General features: G+C 33.7%; 1 protein-coding gene across 7 annotated transcripts in view; it reads right to left on the bottom strand.

Moving 5' to 3' along the window:
- The window catches only part of USP45 (ubiquitin specific peptidase 45), a 62,947-nt gene that overhangs the window by 46,510 nt on the left and 4,051 nt on the right, over positions 1 to 12,386 (bottom strand). For 2 of the 7 annotated variants that reach the window (XM_011360736.2, XM_011360737.2), the window contains exons 2-5: positions 12,225 to 12,334; positions 8,287 to 8,459; positions 7,813 to 7,916; positions 3,976 to 4,076 (exon numbers count right to left, since the gene is read on the bottom strand). In XM_011360736.2, the coding sequence (XP_011359038.1) occupies positions 3,976 to 4,076; positions 7,813 to 7,916; positions 8,287 to 8,459; positions 12,225 to 12,324 (478 nt within the window). In that variant the 5' untranslated portion in view covers positions 12,325 to 12,334. Of the gene's footprint in view, positions 1 to 3,975; positions 4,078 to 7,812; positions 7,917 to 8,286; positions 8,460 to 12,224; positions 12,336 to 12,386 lie in introns of those variants that run through there. The other 5 variants (XM_023530942.1, XM_023530945.1, XM_023530944.1 and 2 more) reach the window with 5 other exon arrangements.

The following is a 12,386-nucleotide window of genomic DNA, read 5'->3' as shown; positions in this document are numbered from 1 at the left end:
TATTATTATTTTGAAAAATAGTTATCTCTTCTTAAAATGTTATTTGTTAACATGTCATGAAATTATGCTATTTTTCAGTGAATATTTTAATTTTTTAGTTTTAATTTCTAATATGATAAGTATTGATATACATAACCTAATATCATACATAACCTAAATATTGATATATATAACATAAAGCTGTTTAAGTCCTCAATAATTTTTTAAGAGTCTAAAGGGCTACTAAAGCAAAAATTCAGATCACTGAGCTAGTTGTTTTTAAGAGATGGATGAGACAATACCCTATGTTCTCTGTGTAGAGAAGCTGAATTGGATGTATTAGACATGAAATTAACTCTGGTACTCCATACTTAAGAACATGTTTAAAGTATATGTTCAGGCTTTCCTCTCAGTAGTTATTTTTACTTAGAGCAAAATAGAAAAAGATCTTTTTATAAAAACATTTTTAAATCATTCTTGTCCTCCCACCTAAATACAATACATAGTTTTGTATTCTTTTTAAATTACCATAAACAGAGAATTTTACATTTCTACAGTCTTCACAATTATCATTTAAAATAGCTGCATAATCATATCCAACATTCCAATTTCAATAGCAAATTTCACATTTGATTTTTAAAGTATTTTATAAAAATATACTAAAGCCTCATGTAAGAAAGAATACAATAGATTACTATGTACCCTGCCCCCCGCCAAAAATCTTCCAGAATGCCAAGGGAACTTATTTTAAATCAAACTTGCCTGAAAAATCCTGTAGCTTGGAACACAAAGATAGCCACATTATGCCCGAGAACTTCTGGAAACCTTGAATTCAGAACTCAGTCTCTCTCTAGCTTTGAAAGTTTTACACTCTCAAACCCCCTCAAGAATCTGTTTCCCACTATTCCAGGAGCTGCCACCCCTGGTTCCCTAAACACAATTAAAGCCTACATTGGTTCTTCCCACCACCTGAAATGTTTCTTCTCTCATCTCAATCTATCCAAAGTTCACCCTTTAAGGGTCAGCTTGAAAGCCTGCTCATTTTAGATTCCTTTTGCATTTTTTTAAAACTAAACATTACATCCCACTTTGGATATCTAAAGAACTTTGTTTGAACATCTCTCAAAATACAAATTTTATTCTGCTTACATTAGCATCACCTTTTTATCTCACACCTTCTTTTAGACCTTAAACTTCTTTAGGGCAGGAACTGTCTTATCAATCTCTATTCCCTGAAGCAACATGGGAAAGAAGAGAAAGTGCTGAGGAAAATGAGGCTGAGACAAACACACTGTAACCTGCCCTGGGTAACATAGCTAGTGATTGATTCAAAGAGTCAAATTTGAATGGCAGACTCCTGACTCAAAGTCCATGTTCTTTTTCCGCACTATTCCATGCTTCCTACCTTACATTCTTTATGATAAATATTCGAGAAATGTGTAAAATTGAATGGAATTAGACTGGCTTTGCTCTTAACCTGAAGGAACCTCTAAGATTAAAAAAAAATAAAGAGAAAAAAATTTCAACAATTGTACTTCTGCCACCCTTGATATCATATCCTTACGTATCTTTTTATTAGGCCAACAACACAAATTTGATGTGCAGTTTTCCAGAGACAGCACTGAGAACAACATCTGAAGTCTTAAATGTCTTTCACTGTTATATTATCCTTATTCTTTATTTGAGCACAGTTGGAGCTGTAACTAGTATGCCTGGGACAGAGTAAGATTTCAGTAAATGTTTGTTAAATAAATAAATGAATGAGTGATAAAATGAATCATTTCTTTTAACGTCCAGGAACCTGAGTTTACCTCCTTCTCCTTCAGTTCCTCCTCCAATTTCTTCACCATAACTGTCTCAAAGCAACAGCTAACAAAAACAATTGTACATTGAGCTATAAAAAATACAGCTGATCATTACATTTTTTATATAATTTTTTGGTTTCTGATGCCAATTACTAAGCAGTTCAATTCTGCTCCAAAGGAATTTCAAAATTATCATGTCCATTCACTCCCATTCACCTAGTTACTCAATCAAAATCCTCAGGTTTGTACTTGACTCCTCCCACTCTCCCTCACTCATTACATCTTAATCCACCCACTTCCCACCAGGGCCTCTACTAACTAGTCCCTCACCTTCCCTACCACAATGACCTCCTTAACGATCTCTCCACTGCCACTCTTAACCCCCAACAGTCCACTCTTCACATAGCAATCAGAGTAATCTTGTTTTTAAAAAAGATAAAATAACTGTTACTCCCGTTTAAAACTTTAACAGCTTCCATTACACTTACAATAAAATAAAAAATCTTTGCCAAGGAATTCTTTACAGTATCCTTCATGACCTCCCACCTACCTCTTAACTTCATCTCGTTTGAGTCTCTCCCAGCAAACCACGCTCCAGCCACATTGGCCTTTCTTGATCACTGTGACCACTAGATTTATCATCTATCACTGCAATCTGTTCCTTTCCTTTGTAGCACTTATCAAAAGTTATTATATATTTGCTTATTTTTTTTCCCCCACTATACTCTAAACTCCAAGAGGGCAAGATAAAACTATTTTTGTTTTACCACTGAATAAAGTATATACTGAATAAAGTATAAAGCCTGGCATATGTTAGGCACTTAATATATTTTAATGAAGAAACTGCTTCCCTCTTACTCTTAATTTATATTCACATGTATTATATATTGCCTATATGTTAGATAACAAAGTATATAATCAACCAAGTATATAATATACAATACATTACTATTGTATGATAAAGGATTTGGCTGCCCTTTGTATTGGGTTCCTGAGAAGTACCCTCTAAATCCTTGGATTTCTAGAGTAACTGGAGTGTCCTTTTTTTGTTCATCATGGGCCCCTTGGACCACACTTGATAGTTAATGTTAACAAAGTGTCTTTTTTATTTATTGTGGGTCCTAGATAGGTTATGCCAATAAAATGACTCAGGATGGGAGCTTGCTATGCCAGAAGGACCAACCATGTGATTAGAAGGTTGGGGTCTGGAGACTGAGGTAAATCATGTGGCCAATGATTCAGTCAGTCATGCTTATGCAATGAAACCTCAATAAAAACTCTGGACACCAAAGCTCCAGCGAGCTTCCTTCTTTGCTTATTAACAATAGTCTGTAGCAGTCTGTGTGTACTGTTACACATCGATGTGCCAGGAAGGTGATGCATCCTGACACCACAGGAAGAAGATACAGAAGCTGCATGTTTGGGGCCTTCCCAAAGCCACCCTATGTGTTTCTTCTTTTGGCTGATCTTGATTTGTATCTTTTTTTTTTTCCTATAATAAAACCGTAATTGTAAGTATAGCATTTTCCTGAGTTCTCTGAGTCACTGTGGCAAATTATTGAACTTAACAGGATAGTGAGAATCCCTGATTTTATAGCCAGTTGATCAGAAATGTGGGTGGCCTGAGAACTCCTGAACTTGAGGATAGTGTATGAAGTGAGGGCAATCTTGTAGGGGCACTGAGCCCTTAATCTGCAAGGTCAGCCTAATTACAGGTGGTTAGTGTCAGAACTGCACTACGATTACATAACAAATAACAGATGTCATTTCATAACCATGTGTTTGGCATTACGCAAATATTTTTACGTACATAATTTCTAAATCTTTAGAAAACATTTCTAAGGCTCACAACAACTGTATATGGTAGAATTATTATCCTATTTTTTTAAGTAAGGAAACTAAAAGCCACATGGACAGTAAGTAATTTAGGTGGAGCCTAAAGTCAAACTCAGCACTGACTAAAAAGCCCATTGCACTGACTAAAAAGCCCATTATCTAGTCACTACCCTCACCAGCTTCTCATTACTGGTTATATAAATACAATACATAATAGCTACCTAAGAATGCATGGCACTCCTACTGAGAAGTGACAGGAACATGTAAAGTACTCTTTATGAATTTATGAACTCTTTATATGAAATATAAAATACTGTACTTTAATATAGATTTCTTTAGCAATTACTTAACTTACTTGTTTGTGTTTTAGAAACGTGTTTCTGAAGAAAATCAACTATCTGAGCCAAAACCTTCTTATTACAATGTGTTGATAATTTTTCATCACACTCATAACACCTGAAAAAATATAAAATTTAAGCAAATATTATGAAAGTATCTTCAATAATATTTCACATCAAGTAATAAAGTTGACATTTATCTACTTTTGTCTTTAAATTATGGGAATAACGGAGCTACGAGGCACCAAGTAAGTCTAGAGAAATAAGCAGGGGACAGTTCATAAAGAGCTTTCTCACTCAAAGGTCTGGTAGTTTTCCTAAAAGTAATGGAATGCCATGAGGGGTTTTCAAGCAGGGGAATGATATGATCTAATTTACATTTTAAAAACAACACTCATATCAGATTGGAGGGAATCAGGCATAGAAACACATCAGTGTAGAAGCAGTGGATCTAGAGAAAATTGAATAAATTTATTTTATATATTTTTAGGTATAAACGGTGATGAATTAGATATAAAAAATAAGGGAGAGGGAAGTGTCAAAATAACTGCCATGTGAAGGGAAAAGTGGATGAAGGTCTGTCAGCGACTCTCAAACAAAAGCAATTTTACACCCCAGGGAACATTTGGCAATGTTTTGAGACATTTTTGTCACTACTGGTGAAGCTGCTACTGGCATCCAATGGGTAGGGGCAAGAGATGCTGCTAAACCTCCTACAATGTACAGGACAGTCCCCTCACAACAAAGAATTATCAGCCCAAAGGAAAATAATAATAAGAATAAGAAATCCTGGTTTAGATGAAACAAGACTAGCTGTGAGTTGGTAATGTTTAAAGCTGGGTGATGGGTACAAAGGAATTTATTAGATCATTTGTCTATTTTAGTTAAAAGGTTAAAAAATAAAATAAGATAAAAAGAAGAAAATAACTGCCAGGCTTCTGGCTTGCATACTTAAGTGACAGAGGTTCCATGTATAGAGATGGAGAAGACTAGACAAGATAAGTGTTTTATTTTGTTTGAAGCTTATTTGGGAAGTGAGATTCAAGGAAGAGATTTTCAAAATTCCTTTCTGAAAAGCACCTTCCTTTTCAGAAAATTACCTTCCACTATGTTTACTCATTAGTAAATACAGTATTAATAAAGGCTTCTGTATGTTATCATTACCTATTCTTTATCTTCATGGGATCCAATGATCAAATAAAAATATATGTTAGAAAGCAATGAAAGTGTTTATAAATGTAATGTGTTGTACCAACACTACCTTAACATATTCAATCTTCTTACCTATAACTATCAGGGGTTCTGGGATCAATGGCTGTAAATGGGTTCTTTTTCTAAATAGTACTCAAATTCAGTCAAATATTCACCGAGTGTCCACTCTATCATTTGCACACAGAAATAGATACATAGATAAATCCATAAAGGAAATGAGTCATAGAAAACATTCCCAAAACATCTTTTCCAACAGACAGTGATGTAATTTAAACAATGTAATTACAGTTACCAGGCTTACATTATAATAGGTGATCAATATTTACTGATGTAACTATTGCCAAAAATAAAAATATAATTGCTCATTTGTAAAATATTGAAATGTCAAGAAATTTTTACTAACATTGCAATGTAATGTTTACTTATTATAAAATACATTGTTATAACTTTAAGAGTACAAAAAGAAAACATAAATAAAAACTACACAATGGCAGTGGATTTGGAAAAGACAGCTCAAAATAACTTAAAATTACTTGTTTCCATTAGATATAACAAAAAAAATTATTGGAACATTTATTATATGCCAGGCACTGTTCTAAGTGCTTGATATGTATTTTCTGGTTTAATTCCTCACAAAAATCAAAGAAGTATCATTGCTTTCAAAATAAATAGCTTTACAGAAGTATATTTTCTTTTTATAGATGAGAAATTGAGACACTTTAGAAGCACTCATGTATACTTTTACTTAAGCATTAAATCAGTGCCTCACAACTTTGGTTAGGCATAAGAATCACCTATGGAACTTAAAAATACAGAAACCCTGAATTAATAGGGGACCCCTGGCACCTAAAGGTTAATTCTACCTGTGTGATTCTGATGTAAAGTCAGAAGAAACCACTGTGCTAATAATTATTATCTACTAAGCAGTATTAAATCCACTATCCAGCAACACTTTGTTAACCATAATCAAATCTATATTTCTTTATTTTTTAGGTTTTTCAGGTTTTTCTCTAGTTCAGGCTAGCCTCTTTAATTCAAATTAATGAAGTTTTCTACTGAAATTATTAAACTTTTTAACATTTAAGAATTGGATGGAGAAAAATAGTCACAATATTTAAATTTCTATAAATGTATAAAACAAATTTGAATTTCTTCCTTTGAAAGGGAAATAATTCTACAGATATAGCTTATATCTGTAGCTTAAATTATAGCTTAAATTATATCTTAAATATAGCTTAAATTATTTTCTTTTAATATAAATCTAATACATTCACTCACAAATGCAGTAAATTCTTCGTCCTAATAATGAATGCCAAGTTATACATATAAAAACAAAATTATAAAATCGATTAAACTAAAACTAATAATACTAATTCATTATGTTAGGTAAAGATTTTTTGCTGAAATTAAATCATGAAATTATCAGACCATAATTATGGCCCTAAGAGCTACAACAGAAGTTTTGACACTAGTTCAGTTGAGATGAGCCTATTCTACCAGGTGCTACTCAATTCCCCCACCACTTTTTCTATTTTAATGGTCCTCAAACTGTGGTTCCCAGACTAGCAGCATTGGCAATACTTGAGAACTTGTTAGAAATGCAAATTCTTAGGCCCCACACCAAAACTATTAAATGAGAATCTCTAGGCCTGGGGCCCAGCAGTCTATTTTACCAAGCCCTCCTTATGATTCTGATGTGCCCCATACTTTGAGACCACTGCTTCTATTCAGACTGCGGAGAAGTGTTTATTGAGCTGCCACACTGGGCATCATCCCCCGCTTCCTTGGTTCCAATGCATCATTTAATATTACGTATCCTCTGTTCTTTCCTCATTCTCCCTAATACGTGGGGCCAACGACAACAAAAACACAAATGCAGCAAGCACCTGATCCTGTGGCTGAATTAAATTATAAGATGATGATCTCTCCTATACACCAAAACATCTTTATATTAATTTTAGAGCCCTGAAATGAAAATACAAAGTTAAAATGTTTCTGTCTTAAAGAAAACTTGAAAACTGAAAATTCATTCAAGGAACCCTAGGAGTTCACAATTCCAGTTAGAAAGTGTTTGTTGTAAAATACAAGAAAAGGTTTTCAATACAGTGTCCACTTATATCACTGAAGCAGTGTGCAATCCTGGTAAAAGACAGGGAATCAAAAGTCTTTTCCGTGCCTGGATTTCTGCTTTGTAATCACAAAAATGTAAATGATACTCAGTGTCCTTACACATAAAATGAGGGAACTGGGCTTGATTCCCAGCTGAGCTGACATGGCAGAATCACCTGATAAGTTCCCTTTCCCCTGTAGAGAGAGAATCACCAAACCACTTGACTGCCTGGAGTACCTTCCTCCTCTAGAACTCTAGGATTCTGTATTAGCAAGTTCATTACAAAAAACCAACAAGCAAGAATTTTTCTTGATTGTACAAGGAAAATGTTAAAGAAAAGTAGAGAAGTAACTGTTTTTTTTCTTATTTAAATTTTATATTCATGGGGAATGTTAATTTTCTTAAATTATTCCAATTTAAAGTCAGACGACAAAGCATAAGCTGCTATAACATCTTCAAATATTTTACCTATAAAGCTCAAAGAAAAAGATATTTTTGTAGTGGACAAAAGTACTAACAAAATCTAACTTACCATACAATCCATGTGCTCAGACTAATTATAATACAATGAAGCTCTGTTCTCCAACTCTTGAAGTGCTTCAATGAATGCTGGCTGTCTGAGTTTTTACCACAACCCTAAAGAGGAACAGAATGTTATTTGTATGATTTATGTATAAATTTGTTTCAAGTTAACTAAAACTTAAATCATACTCAAACTCAAAAAACTTCTAAAACACAACTAGGTAAAGGCAGGTCTAGATATGAGAACTACTGTGAGTGGGCTTGATTCCCTTTCAAGTTTTTATAAACCACACAATTACTTTCTTAACAAAACATACCTTTACCTTAAGTATTTCTAAGCTCAGCCTTGGAGAGTTCTATCTAAACATGGAATAAATTTATCTTAAGTTCTAAGCATTACTAATAGTCCAACTCAAAATAAGCATTTAAATACTTAAAAGAAAAGTACTTAAGACAAACTCACACATAAAAAACATTTTCTCACCTGAAAACCACACTTGAGGCACAACCAAATATCAGAAGGAAGTACTGGCTGCCCATGACAGAATCTTCTTTCTTTTAAACATTCTGAGCAAACTGACCACAGATTCTCAGCTATTGCTTTTTTCACATGATTCACATTGATAGCATGACTTACATGTTGGCAAGTGAAACCTACTGAATAAGACAAAACAAAATTTGAACATTTTCTTTGCTAAACCAAAGTTCTAACATCAGTAACGAAAAGCCACTAATATGAAAATGCTATAACTAAAAAGCACAGAGATTTAAAAAAATAACTCACAAGGATATATACTGCATGATTCTACTTATAAAACATTTGTGAATAACAGAATTAAAGAGTGGGAGAACAGATTAGTGGTTGCCAGGGGCTACAGAAGGGGGTGCTGCTATAAATAGGTAGCACTTAGGGTAGTGATGTTACAGGCAAGTATCCTGATTCTGGTGGTTATAGAAAGCTACCCATGTAATAAAACTGCAGAGAACTATACACGCACACACATACGAGTGCATGTAGAGCTGGTGAAATGTGAATAAGCTCAAAGGAATGTACCAATGTCAGGTTCCTGGTATTGATATTGTTCTACAGAAATACAACATGTTAAATCAGGAGAGGACAGGTGAAGGATGATGGGACCTCCTTGCATATTTCTTTGTACCGTCCTGTGAATCTAAAATTAGTTGAAAAATAAAAATAAATAAAGGAGATTATTTATTGAGTAGCTACTATATGTCAAGCATTTTGAATGTATTTTCTTCCATTAAGATACACGGGTAAAATCTTTTGTATAGACTAGTTCTGCTATGATGCTATTTTCATCATTGTTGGGAGAAAAAGAGAGTGAGAAGCAGTGACATCATTTATAGGAAAAAGAATTTTCAGAATTCTCCTTAATGAATATTCTCAAATAACAAATGATTTTTCCTGGTCCTTAATGAATTACTCTTTATAACAGATTCGTACTGTGTGCATTGTGTGGTGACAAATGACCAAAATGAGCAAATATGTTTTTAATTCTTCAAACTGTATTCTTCTCCCAAGAAGACACTTTCATTTTTCCCCAAAACATGAACACTTCAATTACTTCACCTGCAATATCCCAAACACCAAACCTGCCCAAATCAACTACCTGCAAAATCAAACAAGGAGACTGAGTAACTTGAAGAGCAAACAGGAGTATGTATATTTCAACTTTCTCCACTTTCCTTTCTAAATGCAAAGCATTTCTTTTCACCTACTAGTAACTAGAGAGAGGCTGAGCGTTACTTCCATTTCATCCTGAAGACTAGGAATGTGATTCCTGACAAGCTATTTATAATGATGAAATATAATTTTAACAAAAGTAATATGTAAATCTGATAAAAGATGCAAACTTCTAATTTCACACCAAGAGCAAGTTATAAGAATAGACATAAAGTCCTATGTTTGAAAAACAAGGACACATTCTATTAAAAAAAGCAATGTTCAGAGAAAGACTGATAAATGACCAGACAAGTTCAAGACCTAGAAATGGTTTACCACATGTCATTGATTTGTTTGAGTTTTTATATTTTAAAATTCTAAGGGGAAAATCATTCCACATACCTTCTATATCGTCTTTGGGGTAGGATCTGGCCAAGATACAACTTAGCCATTCCCTGATTCTATAATTCAGATTTATAAGGCTGAAATTGTTAATGAATTCAAGATAAAAAGGATTGTTAAAAAAAGACAACAGAACCAAAATGGAGTCAGCTATGCTAAGCTCCATGTCGCCAAAATGAGACTTAATATCTAACTTAATTACAGTTTTAGCCTCTCTCCAAAATGGAATCTTAAACCAGTCAATCTGGAATTACCTGGTCAGCACCAGTGAGTTAATGTGCTGGGACCCCCGCCATCCCCTAAAGGAAGATGACCTTGCAACAACAAATATACCTTTTGCTAGTGTAACTTCCTTGTCCTGCTCCCTTTTGCCTATAAAAAATTTTAAGTTTCTACAGCTCCTTGGAGCTCCTTTCTATTTGCTAAAAGGAATGCTACCCAATTCATGAATCACTGAACAAAACCAGTAAGATTTTCAAAATTTATTGAGTTGAAATTTTTTAAATAGGTTCCAGGCCCCAAAATTAAACCTATTATCTTTTAAATGTCTCCACTATGTATATTTTTATAAGTATTACTAAATTTAAACATTTGAAGTTTCCTTATAAGAGCTAATATTTGTGGGGGAAAATATAAAAATTTCTTTGTATTAATAAGCAAATTTCCCTAGTTTTCTATAATTTGTTTAATCATATAATTGCCTAAATTTCATCTGACAAATAGGTCCATGTATTATAGTCTATAGTTGTTTCACATGAACAAATCAAAAACAGTAATCCAAATCTCCATGTTTTCTACTTTAAATATTAATAAAAACTTTACAAGGTCTACAAGGTTTGCAAATGTTGAAATAAAATCAACACTTCCCCTTACTCCTCCTAGAAAATATCTAAGGGCAAAAAGAACAAGAAATGAATAGACAAAGTTCATTTTCAGAGAAAACAAGAGACAGCTGAATAGCCAAGTCACAAATTAGGTGGAAGGGCTCCCACTTCAAAGCATCAGAAATCAAATAGGATTGCACAGAAAAGGAAGCAGAGAATGCTGCAGCTGTCATTTCAGAGAACGCTGGATGATTCACGGACATAAAATAAAACCTAAATCTCTGTGCGGCAACAACAGTGGCAGGGCGCCCCTATATCCAATTTTGAGAAGAAACAAAAGGGAACTTCTCATTTACTAAGTGAGAAACAAAAAAGCAAGCCATTATTTGCAGGAAACAGTCATGACTCTATGGCAGTTGGGGAGGACAGACACTTTGGATACTGAAAAAACCCAGGGCTGCATAATCCTGTTGGTTAGAAAGAAGTAAAGGCCAAATGAGCTCAAACTCAAAATTCCAGTTGGGTCTCAACAGTGCACTGGCCCTCCTTCTTACATAAATATTCTAAAACGTACTGGCCCAAGAGAAACAACCCTACATCAAAGAATAAGTAATCAAAAAAAAAAAAAAAAAATCTAAGCTGTAAAATCTATGCTAAGATAATGTAAGAAAAAAGAAGAAAAGGAAAATCGTGGCACAGCAATCACTGCCATGAATTGAAAATACAAAACAGAAGCAAACACTCTAGCATGAGGCAGAGAAACAAGAGCAAGCAACTGGTAAAGTTCAGGAAAGAAGTTAAAGAAAAAATAATAAAACCGCAAAAATGAAGGTAAAACTAAAAAGAGCATAAGGTGACACAGAAAATGCTGAAAACACAGTAAAAGATAAAAATGAAAACAACAAGCAAAATGAAAAGGAAATAGGAGTTTTAGAGGATTTGAGAAAAATGTAACTACGGAAGATAGGCAAAGGAGAGTTAACGTAATAATCAGAATTCCTGAAGAAAACTATATTTAACACAAGAGAATAAATATTTAAAGATACAATTCAGACTTTTTTCAATACAGCCTTCTAGCTACTCTGAAACACTACCCAAGTTAAAAACACATAAAAATGGAAATAACATATTAAAACACCTTTTTAAATGGAAAGCTGAACTGGTAAGAAAGTAAAGAAAATCCTCGAGGCCAAAACTGAAGGCATGAAGCTATAAGTAAGCCGTGAAGCCAGAAGCTCCCCGGGGTCATCTGACAACCACTGTGGCTCGAAGGCTTAGTTTTAACAAGCCATGAAAAACAGAAGAAAAACAAATAAAAAGCCAATTCTAAGTTACTTTAAAAACTAAACAAAAACTCAATAAAAACACCAATAGGATTTTTTGGAACTTGACAAGCTGATTTTAAAGATCATGCAGAAAATGGTAAAAATAAAAGGCAAAGGATTTATTAAAAACATATATTGTTATTTCTTTTCTGAAATAATATTTACGATAATAGATATCCCAATTTACCAGCAATGTCATCCGAAGAGTCTTCATCATGAGGTATAGTAGGCCTTTTACTTCTTTTGGCTTTCTCAGGTAAAGCTTTAGATGGCTCTTTCACCCGCATCTGTTATTTACTGAAAAAGTTGGGGAGGGGGGGAGTAAATACACTTTAATTTTCAAAATTAA

This window comes from Pteropus vampyrus, unplaced genomic scaffold, assembly GCF_000151845.1.
Source record: "Pteropus vampyrus isolate Shadow unplaced genomic scaffold, Pvam_2.0 Scaffold58, whole genome shotgun sequence".
Taxonomy (NCBI): domain Eukaryota; kingdom Metazoa; phylum Chordata; class Mammalia; order Chiroptera; family Pteropodidae; genus Pteropus; species Pteropus vampyrus.
The sequence above is the reverse complement of the archived record's forward strand: the minus strand, read 5'-3'. Positions and strand labels throughout refer to the sequence as shown.